General features: G+C 37.7%; 4 protein-coding genes and 1 long non-coding RNA gene across 6 annotated transcripts; 3 read left to right on the top strand and 2 right to left on the bottom strand.

Moving 5' to 3' along the window:
- Nucleotides 1-1,408: 1,408 nt before the first annotated feature.
- l(1)G0289 (lethal (1) G0289) lies at nucleotides 1,409-5,963 on the bottom strand. 2 transcript variants are annotated; one of them, XM_068302632.1, is made up of 8 exons: nucleotides 5,734-5,963; nucleotides 2,995-3,855; nucleotides 2,729-2,938; nucleotides 2,378-2,529; nucleotides 2,245-2,317; nucleotides 1,764-2,173; nucleotides 1,675-1,692; nucleotides 1,409-1,592 (listed from the first exon to the last, which is right to left on the bottom strand). In XM_068302632.1, the coding sequence occupies exons 1-8, from the start codon at nucleotides 5,813-5,815 to the stop codon at nucleotides 1,524-1,526; spliced, it is 1,875 nt and encodes a 624-aa protein (XP_068158733.1). In that variant the 5' UTR covers nucleotides 5,816-5,963; the 3' UTR covers nucleotides 1,409-1,523. The 2 variants fall into 2 exon arrangements, with proteins under 2 accessions (XP_068158733.1, XP_068158734.1); XM_068302633.1 differs by lacking the exon at nucleotides 1,675-1,692 and having other exon boundaries at nucleotides 5,734-5,959.
- LOC137586553 (uncharacterized) lies at nucleotides 5,549-7,697 on the top strand. Its single transcript, XR_011033804.1, has 2 exons — nucleotides 5,549-7,200; nucleotides 7,435-7,697. It is a non-coding gene; the product is annotated as an uncharacterized lncRNA (long non-coding RNA).
- A 184-nt stretch (nucleotides 7,698-7,881) lies between these two features.
- LOC137586548 (ceramide synthase) lies at nucleotides 7,882-20,727 on the top strand. Its single transcript, XM_068302634.1, has 4 exons — nucleotides 7,882-8,490; nucleotides 19,355-19,832; nucleotides 19,896-20,225; nucleotides 20,292-20,727. The coding sequence occupies exons 1-4, from the start codon at nucleotides 8,165-8,167 to the stop codon at nucleotides 20,400-20,402; spliced, it is 1,245 nt and encodes a 414-aa protein (XP_068158735.1). The 5' UTR covers nucleotides 7,882-8,164; the 3' UTR covers nucleotides 20,403-20,727.
- On the bottom strand, nucleotides 9,986-12,489 carry LOC137586552 (uncharacterized). The gene is given in 2 exon segments (XM_068302639.1): nucleotides 9,986-10,773; nucleotides 10,776-12,489. Coding segments are annotated over 2 exon segments (2,184 nt in total). The 5' UTR covers nucleotides 12,300-12,489; the 3' UTR covers nucleotides 9,986-10,113.
- On the top strand, nucleotides 12,549-19,520 carry LOC137586549 (uncharacterized). Its single transcript, XM_068302635.1, has 2 exons — nucleotides 12,549-13,996; nucleotides 19,355-19,520. Exons 1-2 carry the CDS (start codon nucleotides 12,889-12,891, stop codon nucleotides 19,390-19,392), a joined length of 1,146 nt encoding a protein of 381 aa, XP_068158736.1. The 5' UTR covers nucleotides 12,549-12,888; the 3' UTR covers nucleotides 19,393-19,520.
- Nucleotides 20,728-20,756: the final 29 nt, after the last annotated feature.

The raw sequence follows: 20,756 nt of genomic DNA, 5'->3' as shown, positions 1-20,756 counted from the left end.
GCGTAGCTGTAAAAGAAAACGGAGAAATATACCTATACATTTTGTGGACATTGTGATTACGTGAAGTGCCTGTTGTGAATTGGCATGTGTTTTGTGTGATTATTCGTAATCAGTTTGAGCCATCGATTCACTTGAATCCTTTTGACTACGTTGGAAAACGCTTGGATGCATGATTCAATGTGCAGGATGTGCGAAAGCTAGACATGTTCCGTTCTTTTACAGGCTTCGAGAATGTTGCGGTCAATGTTTAAAATCTACCAGAAGCAAAAATATATGTATGTGGTTACTCATCGGCTTTTTGATTACTTTGTTTTGCCAATTGTTCCAAATATTCTGAAAGTTTTGTTACACTTTCAAATTCATAAATCCTACAAAAATTTACATTAATCAACATGCAGACCATAAAATAATTGACGTTATTTAATTCCAATTTTAAATAAATTCATTGCAAAAAAAATTGCTTTTTCTTAGGGTGTACCATTAATACCAAAGATTTATTAGCTAGATGCTAATATAAGAAAGGAAGTTTAAAATATAAATTTTATTTCATTATCAAAATACATTGTTATACAGTTTTCTTAATTGTGTTTTTTACACTTAAGTAGGTTTTGATTTTGATACTGATTTTATTAATTTTTTTTAATATGTATACATTTTTTTACTTTTAATTTTAGGTTTGTGTTTAATAAATTGTACACCTAAAAAGTTTTCTTTGTTAATTATTACAAAATTACTAACAAAAAATAGGTCGTTCTCACATGTAGATAAATCTGCTATACAATGAAAATTTGTCTGTATACCAATTTTCTACAAGAGATAAATGTACAATTTTTATGTGTATAAAAACCATTTATAAATTTCGTATAGTACAATTTCAAAAATAAATATTATATATTATTTTTAAAATTGATTACCAGCAAGAGAAATAAACCATTAATACCAAACAAGAAGCAACACGCACTCATTATATGTTCATATGTATACAGTAAGTGTACTTACATTTGTAAACATGGAAACTTAAACTGTTCCACAATAAAAAAAAAAATATATAAAATTGAACTACAAAAACAATTGCAAGCACTTTGCCCTGTGAGTATGTGTGTACGTGAGTTGGTTGCCCGTCTTATTTTGAAAGAGGGATATATGTATAGTAGAAGCCTGAGCAAATTAGAGAAGACACTTAACAACGCAAAATTAAATAATTGTATAACGGCCTGAAAAACACACATTTTCACATGTCTTGGTTTGTTTTTAAAATACAGAAAAAAGAGATGAGATTTTAAAAGCGCATTCACCTGCATAAATACATATCAAAATTAAATTTATCCAAGTTTTTTCTTTGTCTTTTCCAATCGCTTGATTTAAAAAAAATTACTTTCTTCTATGCGCTTGCCAAAAATACTAATAATTAAAGACTATCATCAGTATTTCTGTATTTCGTTTACATTTACCTTATTTTATAATTCACGATAGCTTTCTGTTGTTGCTGGTTGTGTTACAGAGTAGAAGTTATTGTTGCTCTTCTACATATGTATCGTGGCTGCTGTATAGCGGGCTTCGCCACGCCGCCAAGACCACTGGCTAGGACGGAACTGTTAAAAATTAAACAAATTATTTAGCAATTGTAGGAACGCTGCGTAAACTACTCTTTGGTAAATTTGTTATTTTACAAACCTGATGCAAATGCTTAGACTGCATGTTTATTATAAGACAATTATTTAGTTTTAAATGCAAAAATAAGTTTATTATTCTAAGACACTTACCTGTATTAGCAACTGACCACTTTTTGTATGCGGATTTCGGTAGGCATAGAACAGCCAAAGCGCTATTACAGAAACCAGACAAATTGGTACCATAAAACCAAAGGCCACTCCCACATTTTTGTTATCCACCTCTGCTTGAGACAATTTGGCATCCAAGTGATCACTGTTTGTGTGCCAGCTATTATTTTCACCAGTGTTGCTTGTGGAAGATGGCTGTGGCGGGCGTACGGTGCTCACTGTTGGCTCCGTAGAGGCTGTTGAACTGTGTGACACGACAGTAGTAGACGCAATTTGCCTTGAATTGGCATCAATTAGGTCGTTTTGTTTACTTTTCTCCTGGGCAGCATTGTTGCCCTTCACTCCTAGCGCTGGACAGCTAGATAGCTTAGTGATTGCAGCTTCGTCGCATCCTTAAAATGATAGAGGAAATACGACCAATTTTATGTCTGTTACCCATAAATTGTTAACTAACCGAACTTACCTTTCTGCGTCCATTCGTGCTTTTTGCGATCGGTGCCTGTAGAACAGCGGTTTAATGCAGGACACCAAGAACACTATTTAAAATAAGGAATTACGTAAATTTTCATCTCTATAGTCTTAATATATGTATTTACCGCAAACGTAGTGTTATGGTTAATACAGGACTCGCAATCATTATATCCAAGGCAGGTTGGTAACGCGGTAAGTTTAATTATAGTGGCATTGGTAATCTCCTGTTGTGTAAAGGATACCCGATGATATTCATATATTGTCTTTCTGCGGGCAACTGTTTAGGATTAGAGAATTAAAAATGTATAAGTTAGAGTTTTAAATTGAGTCTTAGTACTTAATTAATTGCCGTATTGATAATTTAATTGTTTTCATTTAGATTAGTGCTTAATTTCAATCAAACATGAAACAATTGTTTTCCAAAATATATTCCAGAAACTTTAAATATTTATTGTATAATAGTTATCTTTACTTACAGTACAAGAACTTATCAATGATATAAGCATCAGACAAGCCCACCTTAACCGGATGCTGATTATCCTGAATGGTGTTAATCAGTGTGGGCACTTGATAATACCCAAAAACAATGTCTCCATTTCGATGTAATGTGGCACTGAATGTAAACTTTCCATAATCGGGCTTATCTTGTAATGTAACATTTTCCCAAACGGCACTGAAAGCGGTACCTTAAAAGTAATAATAATAATAAATAAAAAGAATAAAATGTTTCCCCTAAACTTACCATTATCCAGAAATCGCACAACTGATTCAGATAATATACTTGTATCAAAATTAGCCATTAATGGAGCAATATACTGGGTAGCGGCCAACCAAGAGTGTACATATTCACCAGTGTAAAGAAACCCTCCAGTGGCTACAGTTATATTGCGCACATAGTGTCCATAGAAAGGGAAATCAAATTTTAATTCCACTGTCATGGCGCGGCGATGCGATGACGACAACATAGTATTGTTTGGTATATTACGTAACTGGGACCACATTTTTACAGCTTCTTCTTTGTTTACATATAGTGCACTATTATAGTAATCATGATGGTCTTCGCGTCGTTCTAAAGATTGATTGGTCATACCGCTATTTATTTTTTCCTCTGAAATGTCAACATCGTCGACCAACGGACGTTCTGTTGTCGTTGTTGAGAATTGCGGTTGAGTCCCAGATGTAGCAGCCACCTTTTTAGGATATGGAGGTTGAGAAGCTAACAATGACGTTGGCTTTTTGGCAGCAGTATTAATCGTAGTACTCGCTGTGCCAGCAGCTGTGGCTGTGCCGTCACTGCTTTGCACACTATAATCCTTGCGTTGGCCGGTTCCATTGACGCCGACATTGTGTATATTGTAGGCGAGACTACCGGCTGCTTTGCTATCAACGGTTGTAACCATGGTATCAGTGACAGTGGACGCTACACTTGCATTGGCGTTTACGCTTTGGTATTGATTTTTCACATCTGGCGATGGGGTAGTAATAGTATCTGGAAGTACTGCGCGTCTTTGACGATGTGATTGATCAGCGGGCAGTTTCACAACATCATGGATATCAGTGTATATGGATTTCGCGCCAAGGATATGATAGGAGTCGGCCCATGCTTAAATTAATTAACGCAAATATAACTCGACAAATTATTAAGTTTTTTCATTTTAATTGTTGTAATGTTTTTTATATATTGAACGAAAAAGTTTCTGTACTGATTTTTAATTCAGAGTTTTGTATCGGTGTTTTATGAGTATTTTTTGTATGATCTAATAACACCTTATTAATTTTTTTTTTTTCATAATTTCGCCGTATTAAACGTATATTTTATTTTAAAAAAAGTTAACGAATTTCTAAGGCTATCTTAAAAAGAAGAACCGATTAACAAGCTTAGCAACATTTTTAGATTCAAATAGATAGCAAACAAGTATATTTTTATAAATATTTAATTTGTTATATATAAAACTTTAGTTGGTGTCTTTTCTACATGCTTTTTGGTGCGATCCTTTTAACAAGCCGATTTAAGCATGTCTAAAACTCTTAGCTTTAAGATTTGCTGATAATTTTGATAAAAAATATTTCTTTGCTTGTATAAATTGTAAATCCTAACCCTCCACATGGCGCATCCAGAAGAACGCACTTAGTCACTGTACACTAAGTATAATAAAATCTGTACTACCGTTTATCTCAGCTGTAGCTATAGGAGGAACGAGCACCAAACCATGATAAGCGTTTCTGATCCTGATGCCAGTTCTTGTTAGTCATTTTTTTATATATGAAAGACTGACAATAACAAAACAGATAGAAGCATTTATATGTATTTATAAGCGAGTGTTTATACCGATATACATATCATCATACATAAAGGTGCATTTAGGTTATATAGACTTAACTCTACAAAATTAAAAAAACCGATTATCACAGAGTATAAAATAAATAGAAAAATAATAAAGGTGTGTGAGTGCTAGCAAATCTTTGTTTTATAAATGTACGCATACAAAAGCATACAAATTGTGCACAAACGCAATTTATTTAATAAGTTCTGCTTGCACTTTTTTTTTTATTTATGACGAGTAAATAATGACGAAAGTTGTTTTTTTTAGTTATTCTGGGCTAATCATTTCTTTAGGTGTATTTGTTATATTGTCGAAATTGAGGATTGCCACAAACAAAATAAAAGGAAAACAAAACAAAACAATATTTTGGTGTTTAACAAAAATGCGAGACAATGTTCAACTAAAAATGTTCTAGTATCCATATGTCTGTATGGATGCTAATATATGTAAATACCTGTGTTCAAGTATCTTTTGAAAAATGATACACCTTAAATGGAGCATGGCGCATATATTTGTGAATATGAACAAAAATAACAACAAAGATAAAAATATAGCGACAAAGAAGGGCTGGTTACAACTGCAGAACCAAAGCGTTTGCTTATCTTTACACTTGAATTTTTCTACAAAACACTGCTATATGTCTTCTATTGTAGGCGTAATTTATTAATTTATATTTTTGTAAATTTATAAATCTTCATGCCACGAAAAAAATAAACGAAAAAGACAACATGGCAGCGCCGTCAGCATTCCGAATTTCTCCATACAGAGAAGTACCAATTGTTACAATACAAGCAACTTCCCTCTCAATCTGTTCTACCATAATTTCGGTGATGATTTGTCAACTTCGCGTTTGTGTACAAACAAACACACAGACCATCTTTGCATTTACATGTAAATATGTACATGTATATGTATACGTTGCACAAATTGGAATCCATTTAAGTATGAAAAGTATGTACATATGTACGTATACACATAAATTGCGTATACGTAAACAGCAGTAAAAAAAATTGACACCAGCTTAGCGACACAACTACCTACACACACACACACGCACACACTCAGTTGTATGAGAACGGGGACAAAACAGAGGGAAACAAACGCAGCTGCAAGTTTTCCTCTTATATTTTTTATACGTATGGGTTCACAAAACTTACAATTGGCTGCTCTGATTTGTGTTAAGCAGCTAAAAGTTAACAAAATGGCCAATTGCGCGCACACACCGACACTTTTCGTCATTTTTTCTTTTTGTTTAAACGAATTATGGTAGTGATGAGAAGTCCTTAGATAATAATGCTAAACTGCGATATATCGATAGTTTTTCAGCTAATCGATACATTTTTACATTTAACAGAATCATTTGCGAGTTCTGTTAAATGAAGTGTTGCCAGATAGTGGCTCCACTATGATCTATCGATGATGAAATCGAACTATCGGTAGTGCAATCGATGGATTTGCCAGCACTATCTGCAGAGACAACAACAACAAAACACGGCGACAGATGTGCACATATGTAGTTCGTATTATATGTTTGGCCAAAATGAAATTGTGTGACGTCTAGTCCCTTAAAGGAGTCCACCACATTTAATCCGGTCCGAGAGCGGACACCCTCCAGGGCAACAGGTTGTAAACCAAAGAAAAAAGTGTCAATAGTGTAACAAGCCGGAGCAAACCACAAAACGGACGTCGGGAAACAAACGCAGCTGCAAGTTTTCCTCTTATATTTTTTATACGTATGGGTTCACAAAACTTACAATTGGCTGCTCTGATTTGTGTTAAGCAGCTAAAAGTTAACAAAATGGCCAATTGCGCGCACACACCGACACTTTTCGTCATTTTTTCTTTTTGTTTAAACGAATTATGGTAGTGATGAGAAGTCCTTAGATAATAATGCTAAACTGCGATATATCGATAGTTTTTCAGCTAATCGATACATTGTTACATTTAACAGAATCATTTGCGAGTTCTGTTAAATGAAGTGTTGCCAGATAGTGGCTCCACTATGATCTATCGATGATGAAATCGAACTATCGGCAGTGCAATCGATGGATTTGCCAGCACTATCTGCAGAGACAACAACAACAACAAAACACGGCGACAGATGTGCACATATGTAGTTCGTATTATATGTTTGGCCAAAATGAAATTGTGTGACGTCTAGTCCCTTAAAGGAGTCCACCACATTTAATACGGTCCGAGAGCGGACACCCTCCAGGGCAACAGGTTGTAAACCAAAGAAAAAAGTGGCAATAGTGTAACAAGCCGGAGCAAACCACAAAACGGACGTCGTAAGGAGTTATGTGCCAAGAAGGGAGTAGTCAATGTCAAGCGATGGCAACAGAGATGAAAATGGAGTCTCGTCCTCGTACACGCCATGGATGTTACTTTTCTCTAGCCTTCTCCATTGGCTCAATGGGGCTGGCTTGCGGCAGTCTTTGGCAAATTCCAAATACCACCGACCGCATCACACTGCAACGAGGCCTCTTTCTCACTTCCCTAGGATTTATATATTTTATATCGCTGACTGACTTTTGCAACAAATACCTTGTCGAAACTAAAAGAGGTCAACAATTTAGACGCAAGTATCGCCTAATGATGTCTGATGTTCTGGAAATAACAAATAAGTGAGTACAGAAAGGACTGCTCACATATATTGATTTTCTCTTTTGGAGGCACATGTACGTAAATTTATCGTTGTATAGTATCCTACAACTGCGATATTCACGTTATTGCCAATGTTTTTGATTAGGCGTATACCATTTAGTTTAATTGTAACGTAAATTAAATATTGACAATTTTTCTGATTTGCCAGTTCAAGTTTATGGTCTTAAACATGTACTTGTATATTTTGTTTTTAGAATTTAACCCTAAATTGTTAAAGGTACCTATGACCTAGATTACATACATTTGCCCCTTCGCGATTCAACTCAATGATACATAGCTATGTATGTATGCGTTGAGTGTTTATAACTAAATGCTGTTAGGAAAATTACAACTGAATGGTGATGCAAGTCTTGCTTTCAACTGTTATGCAACATCATTAAATTGAAATATTACTGAGAATGTAAAAATGTAAAAGATTAAAAAAATTTATTTAAATTAAAGAACGTTTGTGTCCGCACGTTTGTGTTCTTTTTGTTTAAACGAATTATGGTAGTGATGAGAAGTCCTTAGATAATAATGCTAAACTGCGATATATCGATAGTTTTTCAGGTAATCGATACATTTTTACATTTAACAGAATCATTTGCGAGTTCTGTTAAATGAAGTGTTGCCAGATAGTGGCTCCACTATGATCTATCGATGATGAAATCGAACTATCGGCAGTGCAATCGATGGATTTGCCAGCACTATCTGCAGAGACAACAACAACAACAAAACACGGCGACAGATGTGCACATATGTAGTTCGTATTATATGTTTGGCCAAAATGAAATTGTGTGACGTCTAGTCCCTTAAAGGAGTCCACCACATTTAATACGGTCCGAGAGCGGACACCCTCCAGGGCAACAGGTTGTAAACCAAAGAAAAAAGTGGCAATGGTGTAACAAGCCGGAGCAAACCACAAAACGGACGTCGTAAGGAGTTATGTGCCAAGAAGGGAGTAGTCAATGTCAAGCGATGGCAACAGAGATGAAAATGGAGTCTCGTCCTCGTACACGCCATGGATGTTACTTTTCTCTAGCCTTCTCCATTGGCTCAATGGGGCTGGCTTGCGGCAGTCTTTGGCAAATTCCAAATACCACCGACCGCATCACACTGCAACGAGGCCTCTTTCTCACTTCCCTAGGATTTATATATTTTATATCGCTGACTGACTTTTGCAACAAATACCTTGTCGAAACTAAAAGAGGTCAACAATTTAGACGCAAGTATCGCCTAATGATGTCTGATGTTCTGGAAATAACAAATAAGTGAGTACAGAAAGGACTGCTCACATATATTGATTTTCTCTTTTGGAGGCACATGTACGTAAATTTATCGTTGTATAGTATCCTACAACTGCGATATTCACGTTATTGCCAATGTTTTTGATTAGGCGTATACCATTTAGTTTAATTGTAACGTAAATTAAATATTGACAATTTTTCTGATTTGCCAGTTCAAGTTTATGGTCTTAAAACATGTACTTGTATATTTTGTTTTTAGAATTTAACCCTAAATTGTTAAAGGTACCTATGACCTAGATTACATACATTTGCCCCTTCGCGATTCAACTCAATGATACATAGCTATGTATGTATGCGTTGAGTGTTTATAACTAAATGCTGTTAGGAAAATTACAACTGAATGGTGATGCAAGTCTTGCTTTCAACTGTTATGCAACATCATTAAATTGAAATATTACTGAGAATGTAAAAATGTAAAAGATTAAAAAAATTTATTTAAATTAAAGAACGTTTGTGTCCGCCTATTAACGCCTAAAATTCCACATCCGTCTGGTAATCAGCGAAAGCTCTAGACATAAATCCACCCAACATCTCCCCCTTTTCATAATTTACACACCGTTTTTATTTCCAGCGGTGATAACAATATCGTCAATGCTTGCTTATATGACTTTGCTGTCAAATACCAAATAAGCACGTTGAGAATAAATGCTTAGATGCCAAAGTACATACTTAGTGTCTGCCAGCAATTTGACTCTGCGTTTTTATTATCAATTATGGTTATGTTTAGTTATGTATACACATACATATGTATGTATTTCTAAAAATATGCTTGGTTTACTATTGTACTTTCATTGCGATCGACCTTTTATTCCATATGGATAAGGATTCAAGAGCCGATAACGGATTTACTGACCAATTACAGTTACTTGTTCCTTATTTTAAATGTGTAGGTACATCCTGCCGAAGAGAACTAAGTTTGGTACCAACCCGTTGCAACCCATAGACACTGAAGCAAATTGGACTATGCAAATATAATTTAAAAAATATGTCTTTACGTTGGGAGTGTGCTAGCGTGTCAAGGTTCAATAAGCAGCTATTACTAGATGACTCATTGATTAGTTCTGCTGAATAGGGGTAGAGAATAAAAATATGTACATATGTCGATCAAAAAAACATACATATGTATGTATATACATACGTATGGTTACATATTTGACCCGATTACGTATTTTCATTTAAATTAAATAAATGTATGTACCTGTATTGCTTTTTGACCCATATTGTAGAACCCATAAACAGGTCGACAAAAACATTGTTAACCATTTAAAAAGTAAAAAGAAAGTTCACAAAAAGGTTGAATTTGTTGATTAACGGTTAAAGAACACACTATGTTGAGATTATAATGGTCTTTTGCAGCCATAAAATAACCTAATAATCCATGAGTTTAGTCTTTAGTATCTAAAATTTGCATTCGAAAAATTACATACCATTTTAAATTTACGAAAAAAAAAAATATGACCCGCAAATATCAAAATATATTTAAAACATTACTTTTCACATAGTTAATGCGTCTTACATTGTAGACTTATTCACTTTCGTCCTTTGCTGTCGGCTTTCTTGTAAACCTTACTTTTGCTCTTGTGATTATTATTGGTTTTCTTCTTCTTGCAGGATTTTTTTATCTAATGCAATGCAACTACCGTTGCTTATGCTATTACTATAAGGATCATTCAGTTGAAAACTAACAGATTTGTTTGTAGCGCTAGGCTGCTGACTAATCTGCAGCTCTATGTCGTCAAATGTAACAGCAGCTATTGTTGGAGAAAAAACGTCCGCTAACAAATATGAAGACTCAGTATCGCGATTTCTAGTGTCGTATGCAGCTCTGCCTGCAGTCATACGCTGAAAATGCAGTGGGCTGTGATAGGAAATGTAGGCGCCTGATTTGGAATCCAAACGTGTTGCGTTTGGGTGATAATCCAGAAGCGATGGTTGAATTTCACCATCCTGCGCCTCGAACTCTAATTGTGTAGCGGGCATCCGAAAGGAAGGCAGATCAAGTCGCTCCAAATGAGCATCGCCTGAACCGCCCTGATTGAGCTGTTTTTTTGGCAATTCAGTGGGGAAAGGTATTTTGGAGAGTTTCTCTAACAACGGTCTATACTTTGCATTGATCTTAAGTGGAGGAGGCTTAAATATATGTTGTGGCTCAGGCCCTGGCATCGAGAGTGCCGATGATGTATTCGGGAGTTGTGGCACTTCCAGTTCATCTGTAAGTGTTCTTTCAATGTCTGCGTTCATTATGTTTGCATGATTTTTTTTAACCTTCTTAGTTGCTTTGTGTGCGAATTGTTGAGGCTACGCACCATAGGTCGATAAAGATATCGGATAGTTTGCGGTCTTTTGCCGCGCTTCAGTGGTGTGGATACAAAATACTGATAGCTCATATCGATACCATCCTCCATAGTACGCGGAATCTTGTGCTGTTCGACGCAAACTATTTTCGGTTTCGGCGTACATGTTGCCAACTGGGGAAGACTTACTGTTAGTGGTTTATGTTTATGCGTATTTAGTTGGATTCCTGGCCCATGTGATGCAGTTACATTTATCGGCTTGCGTTGGAGTGGAATAGCTGCGTTCTTTTCTACCGAAGATTTAGGTATTATTTTTATTACGGTGGAAGTGAGTTTTATGGACTTGAATTTGCCATTATGTTCTATAATACGAGTATCAAACTTCTGGCCGCTACTCCACATTTTGCCAATGCTGTCGCTTTCATGGCAACTAGTTGAACTACATGAAATAGTTGTCTGGTAACTGCCGCTACTAATGCTGGTGCAGCCAATGCTGACCTTTTGGTTCAAATCACAATTTTCTTTGAACGTTTTTAATTTCTCTTCATGCTGTTTCTTTAATATTTCACTATTATTGATTATGGGCATTGTCTCCTCCACTTCGTACTTCTCCGACGACACAGCTTTTTCTGGTTGGACATACTGACTATGTTCATGTTTCAACGCTTTCGGTTGCTCTTTGTGCTGGGAACGCACGCGCTTTGCCTTTATTTGATGCACCTGAGCTTGCTTGAGCTGATCTACCAACATAATACGTTGACTGGGTACGCAAAACACACGGGAATGCTTGCTCTCCTGTTCCCTTGCATCCGTTGTTCGCAGACGGCGACAACGACGTATATCGTTGGGCCAGGAAGTCTTAACAGTCAGATAAGATGCTGGATCCAGCGGTTCTTTGCATTTTAGCTTGCGAAACCGGCCATCGACCTCTGATGAAGAATTACTCTTCGATTTAAAGTTCCGCAAAGGCCGCATGATCCATTTAAGATCAGGCTGAGCCATAGAGTTGCAAGCCGCGCCCTGAGATGGTAGACGACGTCCTTGGCTAAAGATGATTTTTTGAGGCAGTTGGTAATGTCGTTGATTTGAGTTATCTGTTATATGTTTGCGCCGATTCTGCATAATTAATGCATTAACAGATTTGCCTGGATTCTTATTGCGACTTAAAAAAGTGACTCCTTTGGTTCCAACCTTTTGAACTGCTGATGCCGCTCCTACTGAGCTACTCTTCTTCCTCCCTGATGTGAATGGTGTACTAGTTGTAAACGGTCCAACCGATGATCTCGGTCCTTCATTGCTGATTGTGATCACCTTTGAACTACTTAGTGTTTTCTTGTTTGCTGCTATTACCATTTTCTGTTTCTCCTTGGGTTTCACTTGGTGATATAAAGTAGATAACCTGGACCGTTCGACTTCAACAGGTGGATTTACTACGACGGCGCGAGCTCCGGCGTAAAATTTTGACATTTCCAACGACATTTACGTTTTACATGGACAAAATTTTTAAAACAATAATTTGGCAAGGGTTTTTTTAACGTTTGATACTTTCTTCTTCTTATTATATTTTTTTGAAATTTGTTTTTGAATTTTGTTTTCTGCAATTAAAACGAATCTAATAATGTTTTTACATATTTATTATTAGAAGTAATCCATCTGAATAAGATTTCAGTGAACAAAACTAAGGAGCCTACTTAGGACTCTAATAAATATATTACGTGAAATTTAACTAAAATGAATTTATTGTAAAACTGTGTCTTGTCCTGACTTCTTTTTTATTATCTTTAACTCAATGAAGTACATACATATGTAAATAAATTCAAAAAACTAAGTTTCAACGGTGTTAGAGCCGCTGTCGCAGAGCAACCATTTAATGATCCACAATCTTATTTCAAGAAGTAATCTCGGTCTCTAGCATGGTTTATATTTAATCTAACATTTCTTGAGAAATGTGACAGCCTCAGGATTTACTGCCAAAGGGGCATGGCAAGATACCATAGCCCCAAATATACATTAATTTCGACTAAAACAAAATTCAAAATTTTTTGATACAACAACAAAATTATTGATTATGTACTCTTGCTGCCATGGATGCAACATGCGCTGCAGTCCATGCTTCAGGCTGCCATCAGTGACTCACCGTCAACAGGACAGGTTGCGCATGATTGATGACTATCGTTGGTTCCAACGTTGCACAAAGAAAATCTGTCCTCGATGCACCAAAGAGAATGACTCTAAGCAACTCTGCAGCTGCTCCTGTCGTCGCAATCAAAATTTAGTAGAGGCACTCAGCTACTTGTTTCGTTGCCCAATTTATTACATGCTTTCTTCTCTCTTTAAGTTGGCTTACCAGCAGGTCCAACCAATGAAGCGATTTGCACGAGATCGTGATTGGGATGTAATGCTGCACGTCAAAGCGCCCTACACGGAGTTAAACGATCTGGAGATCTACGACAGTATGTATGACCGCTGTGGCGTTCATATTGATCCCCTCGATTTCAACAATATAGCAAAAGTTGTGCGCATGATGTTTCTCAATTCAGTTTTAACACTTGATCAGCGCAAGTGTCTAATTGGCATGTTGGAAAGTCTTAACGAGCGAGCCATTTATCGTGTAGATTTGGAACGCCTGTTGGAAACTTTGAAAAATGTCAGTCTTAAGGAGTTGGTGTGTAGTATTTTAGATCAAGATCGGCAAGCCGCTAGCTTTTATAATGCACGAATGTGCAAAGAGTTATGTGCTTTGTACCAACGAGTAACTACTACTGATAAAAACATGATTATAAGGCGCAGGAAATATCGTAAATTAAAAAAATTGGATAAAGATTTGGAATTGTCCAGGAAACCTGTACGGAAATTGGCCAACACTCAGTTCTACTGTGTGCGTAAACCAACCGAACCGGAGGGCTCGCCTCGTGCTGCTGGTACAACTGGAGTAGGAGACCGACGAGATAGATATTCGAAGACGGGAGCGCCCAATACGAAAGTGGGAAATATTTCTGGCATAGGTGCATCTACACATCAAGAAAGGGCACATAATCGACATAACCATGTTATTACCATAAAGACAGCTTCTGAAAAATCGGAGACTCGACGTGGGTCACGTGGCTCGCGCATTACGAGTCTTTCAGGAAGAAGGCAAAAATCCGAAGTAACCGGTCCTGGAGTACGAATGCAGGGTGGGTTTCTTGTTAATAGTTATACATAGTTTTCTTTTTGTATTCAACATACTTTTTGGCATCAAAATTAGCACACATTTTTAACAGTTTACAAAACTGAAATGAGTACATCTGAAATAAAAATTAAAGATATATTTTCGGTGCCGATTTTATTCTTAAATATGTAGAGTTTTGAAATAGTTATTACTTCTGTTGGCTTTCTCACTCTTGCGCAGTACATAACAGTCTGTTTCGTATAACCAAAGGTTTAACTAAGACGTCGAACATTTTCTGTAGTCTTCAATGTCGCTAGAACTGGAATAATTACGTCGATAAGCTGAACATTGTTGGGGTTTAATGAAACAAGTAGAGGATGTATTCATTTGGGGTCCCCAGATAGAAGTAGTCGGAAGAGCTAAAACAGATGTGTTTTTAAAACTTGAGTTGTCGCATGTGTAAGCAAGGCTTCCGGCTTGCAAGTCGGAGGACGGCGTAGTTGGCTGAATCTTTTCTAAATGTGTGTAGAATTCCAAATCAGAAACAATAGCTGCTGGCCGCAAAAAATTTCGACTATTACAACGTCTTTGTGAAGGTGCAGGTGATGAAATGAGCTCTGCAAAGTTTCTGTTGTGTTTCCTTGTAGATGTCGCATGCTGTGATGGTATTAATAAAGAAAGGGTATTAATCGCATTGTTCCTGACGGTTTTTTCCATATACAACTTGTCGTCTAGATCATCAGTGGGTGTACTTTGCGGAAAAGATAGATTTTTAACAAAATCTTCATTGAATTTATTGTGGTAGTTATGGACATCAGTTTTTCCAAGTTGCTTTAGACTAAAGTTTAGTGGATAACGCTGACGGGGACGGTGATTATTGTTGCTTAACACGTCTCGTTCTCTAGCCCCTTTTTGAAACGACACTTCATATCCAGAGTTTGAGCGCTGCGTTATGGGAAGTTTTTTAAATTCTCCCTTTTCAGCTATTTTATAGCGATTATCAGAGTTGTGGGGAAGAGATTGCCAAAAAGCTCGCTTTTTGAAACCCCAGATTTGTTGTGGCCTATAATGACTACCCGTAGTTTTAGCCTTTGGTGGTGGCGGGCGCCTTGAGCACAGCAACAAATGGGCATGGTTGTGATTATAGTGATGTTTGGTTTTGTTTTCCAAACATAAATCGTTTCGAATAAACTGTTTGTTTATCGTCGGCTTTTCAAAAAAAGGTTTAGCACATGAAGAGCACTTTTGTAATCGATGGGATGATGCTTTCGTATATGTATTTTGCTGCTGTTCACCCAAATGTTTAGCTTTCCAGTAGTAACATGGAGCAGGATTACAACATTCATTTGTATACTGAATAGAGTCCATCGCTGTTAAATTGTTTTTGAAAGCTGGGCATATCTTATAATCTTTATCCGAGGCATCCGGTGGTACATTGGGAACTAACGCATTTGGTACGCAAGGCCCAAATATGCAATTAGAGTTTAACCTAAGAGACCGTCTTAATGATGCAGAATGTTCCGAACCCATCGAGAATCTTGATTGCTTCTGGCCTGCAGACGTTTTCGAATGTGCATTAATATGTGGGCTATTTTCCCAAATGCATGGTTGGCTGAAATTAGCCGCCGAGTGTGTTGATTGATGACCATATGTAAATCTTTTTGCGCCACTGCATCCACAATATTCATTTGCCGTTGGTGCTAAAATTTCTTTATGATCATTAATTCGAATCCCCGACTGCTTAATTTTATGTTTTAAGCAAGTACATTGCATTTTGGTACTTTTTGTTTTTCTATTGTCAAACTTCGTGCAATTGTCATCCATTTTAGAATTTATAGTCGGAGTGTCGTGAGAGGCTTCCTCTTTCTTATCATTCATCCCATAATTTTTCTTCTTTTTGGTATTATTAACACTACAAATACTTTCAATATGTGATAATAGTGATGTCGATGATGCGTAATGACTGTTTTCATTTTTTTTTGTCTCGATTAAGGGATACCATGTTCGTCTACACGATAAATTCGATGTCTTTTGACAACAACACATAGGAATTGAACCATTATGGTTATAGCGTAAAGAACTCGGTTCTAACGAATCTTCTGAGTCTGTCCTTTCCAAGCTATGACTGTCTGATGAGCAACTTTCATCTGTCCAGTAAGATGGCCAATATTTTGATTTGATAAATTCATTTTTTAAGTTCGTAGATAATAAATGTCGATCTTGTTTGACCTCACGGCATTTATTTTGCATCGAAGAAGCGCGTTTATCGAGATGTGAATTTAAGGATACATCTTGATGATCCATTAATGATTTTGCTTGCATTGTAGACCGGTTACGGATTAGTTCTGGATTTTTCTGATAGTCCTGTTGACAACCTGCAATTGTATCTGCAGTAGATTTTATTTGAATCTGCTGACTGTGGAAACAAGGACTAGGCTTACGACTGTGGCAAACATTCAATTTACATATTCTTTCATTACTCAAGGGACATGGTAAAATATTTTGTGTGATTTGTAATGCGGTTGCCACCCGACTACTGCCTTTTGAACGCATAGATTTGCGATTTGGCGAAACTTTACGAGCTCGCTTTCGAGCAACCCGACGCATTAATTGCAAGTAGTCAGAAGCCAAAAAACAGGCACGGGTGCAGGATAATTTGCGAGCACCACAAGCACTATCAGGGGCCTGTGTTTTTTTTTCCTTGATCTTTGGATTGTTATTGTTATGCGGAAGACAAGAATCGCATGCGAAACACTTCTTTTGAACTATGTCTTTGACATTGCTATAGATGCATTTGTCGTTGGTAGAACAAACATTGTGGTTGACAGGCTCTATCCTCGTATTTTTATCTAAATGATCACAAGGTTTAAAAATATAGGAGGATTCTCTATCTAAGTCTGAATTGAATACTGCTTCAAATTGAAGGTCTTGCTGTTCACATTCTAGTGAAACATTTGGAACAATTTGACTATTGCTCTGCTTGCATATACACAACGACTCTATCCCAATTTCTGTTGACGTATCTTGAACAGCAGGTTCTTCGGGGCTCTCATCATTCCTGGCACAACTATATACGCTTTCCGGTGATTCATGGCGTATACTGCTGAACTCAGTCTGCAAACGAGACTCTGCAATCAGGCGACTAGACATTACTGCATTCTGAGAACTGTTATTAGCTTTCAAGGTGGTATTACTATTGGAAACGTCTGATCTCTCCCGTAAGTGCCAACAGCAAGGAGCTGGGTGTGTTTGGAAAAGGTTTGGGGGCCCATTCTGTATGTTATGGTGCTTTGAAAGCTGTTTTGCTATCATAGGCTTGCCAGTTTGCTTGTCGAAATATGCTTCACGATGCTGACGATACTTTGTGTTAAAGTTGTAGAGTAAGTGTCGACCAGGTAGTATTGCGCGCTTACATAAACATGCGAAATCGCTAAATAAACTAGTATGTTTACTACGTGATGCTGGCTGGGACGGATTTTCAGCAGATATGGCAGCCTGAGAAGTAGAAGTAGGGGAGTCAGATCCTCGATAAGCTGTGGAGAATGATTGATAAGGTGGAAGATGGTAATGTGTCTCGCACGTTGGGGGCAAACTCGCACCGTGGGTCGGTAGAGACGTGGTGACGCAGCGAGGAATATCACTGTAAGTTCTTAAAGGGGTTCCCCAGGATGCGGACAAATTAGATGGTTTATACGTTGCGCTTCTGTTATCCTTAGGATCTTTGCTTTTTGTTTCATTCTCTGGAGATTGACAAGGTTTAAAGCAACCACAAATGCGGTTAAAGCACTTTTTGGAATTTGGCTTGTTCTCCCCTTTCTTTATTGGATAGAAATAGCACGTGTTGCAGTACTGGCATTTGATAGGCGTTGCTGGGGGAGGTTTTATTGCCGGGCAAGTGTTGTTTGTGCAAGGTATCTGTACCTTAGTAGGAGATTCCAAAGTAGCTGTAATAACCTGTTGAGTGCCAGGATCGCCCTCGGCACCTCCGGATGGACTATCATTTTCCGATAAAGCGGCATTCATCTCCTGCGATTTGAGCTTGTTGAGCGGTGATTCTACCGCTTCGTCGCCGAGACGTTTATCTTCTGCTTGCCCAGCTCGTTTCTCACAAGGGCAAAATGGCTTTGTCTCACTCCAATACCGCATTGATATTCCATAGAGAGGATATCGTTGGGTCATCCCATCTTCGTAGCGCTTAAGTAGGCTATAAAATTCTGGCGAGATGCGGCGGAAATGCGTCGGATCGAGTCGCCGTTGCGGCGCCTTACGTAAATCGTTTTTTTGCGTAGGCGCGGCAGTAATGGCTCTGTGCGACGTTCCGCCATACAATCACCGGACATTGGCTGTCCATCTGCCTGAAACATACAGGAGTAGCTGTTTTGCTGCCTCCACGTCTGTAGACATGGGCAACGACGACGTAGAGGTAATTTCAAACAAGAAACTCCTGTTATTTGGGGGTTTTTTCCTTAATAACGAGATTTTATTTTTCCTTTCTGTCGGTAAAGGTGATTTGAAAGTGTCCTTCGTACAGCTTACTTCTGACTTCGAAATTGAAATGGGATCTTGTTCAACATTCGTCGAGTTTTGCGATGGTTGTTTTCGTTCTTTTGAAATCTGTATATGATCTGCTTTCGTATTAAGCAACTTGACACTTCTTTTTCTTATTGGTTCCAGTTTGTTAGATGGCACTCGCGTACAGCATTTACTCTGCAACCGTTGGTGACATAGTTTCCTGTTTCTTAGTTCCTGTCGCGGCAAGTGTTGGTCATTGTGTTGAATAGTCGACTTCAAGCTGCTACATTTCTGGCAATTGGACAACAATTCTTCCAATAATATCGACTCTGGCGTACTGCAAGTACCCTTTTCAAAATGTAGCTTTTTTGAAGTTGTCTTGTCGAGGAACATTTTTTGCTTCCGAAACCATTCTGTCGCCAAGTCTGGAACTAACAGTCGATCTCGTTTGCGTCTACTCTGGGTGAGCTGTTCAAACAGCTGTTGGCCACGATCGATATATCCGTCTACTGTAATTGGATCAGAATTTTTAGAATAGTGCTTAACATCAGTCATTTCATCGGCATGCAGGCGACGATTTGCAATTTCTATGGGTGGAAAGTTAAGCATGCATTTAGCAACGAACCGTTCTTGGCCGTCAAGCAAATCAATTTCGTTTTCATTATGCTTAACCAAAACCTTATCCAAAGAACGATCCGTGGTCTCGTCGCTAGTAACTGTTGTAGACATCTGTTCATGGAAGGGGCAAACCAAGTTTCCGTGTAAAAAACAGCAAATTTTGAAAAATTTCTTTTAAATTGACTTAAAAAGTTTAAATATTTAAATCTGTTGACATACGGAGCAATTCACTAAATTAATTTTGTGTTTGCAGACTCGTCTCGGCCATACAGGCATCTTTTTCGTTTTTAGTCGGCCTTATTGTATGCAAATCGACTTGCGCCAAGTCATTTGTTTACGCCTCACACTTTTTAATGGAGGCTTATGGATGGTTCGGCACCGCCTACTTTATGTATGACATTTGGTCGATGTACAAAGTGCACACGCAGAAAATCGCCGATAAGTTGCATCAATTGCGATTGACGAAATCTCAGCTACTAAGCAATGGGCATGGCGGTAAAAGCTACTATGATGCCAGAACCGATACCGAAACATGCAACGGAGAAGGAAATGTTGGCGGGAATAATAACGGCAGCGTTCCAGGTACACCCCATGAAATTTGCGATTATGATGGAGCTTGCGTGCAGATACCAAAAGATGGACGCTGGGACTTTTTAAAATATGTGTTGACTCATCCAGTTATGATGATACATCATGTGTTTATTGGCACTTTCGGTCTGTTGGTAGTTACGGTAAGGATCACAAAAAGTACTTATCAACACCTAAAATATAAGCATATAAACTTTTAATTGCAGTACATTAGAGGTGGTGGACATTGCATATACAGTTATATGTTTATGATGGAGTTCTCCACACCGTTTGTTTCATTACGTAGCATACTAAGTACAATGCGCCTTAAGGACTCGCCGGCTTATATTGCCAACGGTTTGCTTATGTTAGCGACATTTTTTGTCTGTCGCGTTTGCATGTGGCCCTATGTGATGTGGCGCTATAGTATGGCCATTGATGCCGTTTCCATTTGGTCGGCCATGTCTGGATTACCGCGTGGTTGTCTCATCAGTATTGCCATTCTTTTCTTGCCACAGCTTTACTGGTTCTATTTAATGGTGCTAGGGGCGTTAAAGGTATGGTTTTGCTTTCAATTGTAAATGTTCCATCTCTTTCAATATTGTGATTCTTTTATTTATCAGGTGTTCTTACCCAAGCAAAGGCTTGGTCACTCTACCAGCATCCCCAAAAGTACCGTTACGGCCAAATCCATGCCCACCACAAATATTGCCAATGGAATCAGCAAAACCTAGAGCAAATTGTAATTTGTTTTTGTTAAGCAGGAAGAGTTTCCCTAAATAAAACACCTCTAACGTTATTCTTATATTAATGTGTTTATACGTATATATGTACATATATGCCTGTATGTATTTATTTTAAGGCACAGTTCCAACGCTTCCATTTTGCGAAGCCGCTATCACGCTTTCTTATACATGCATACATACATATGTGCGTGTTGTACCATCACACGAGATGGACAAAAACTCTGACAGACGCTTAGTTTTTAATTTCCTATTTTTAAAGACATTACGTACTAAAAAAAAATCAAAGAAAATACAAATCCTACTAAAACCAAAACAGTTACAAGTTTGCTATTTTTTTAAACA

The sequence above is a fragment of the Drosophila tropicalis genome, unplaced genomic scaffold (genome assembly GCF_018151085.1).
Source record: "Drosophila tropicalis isolate 14030-0801.00 unplaced genomic scaffold, ASM1815108v1 contig_158, whole genome shotgun sequence".
NCBI lineage: Eukaryota > Metazoa > Arthropoda > Insecta > Diptera > Drosophilidae > Drosophila > Drosophila tropicalis.
Note: the sequence above shows the minus strand (reverse complement) of the source record. Positions and strands in the feature narration are given on the sequence as shown.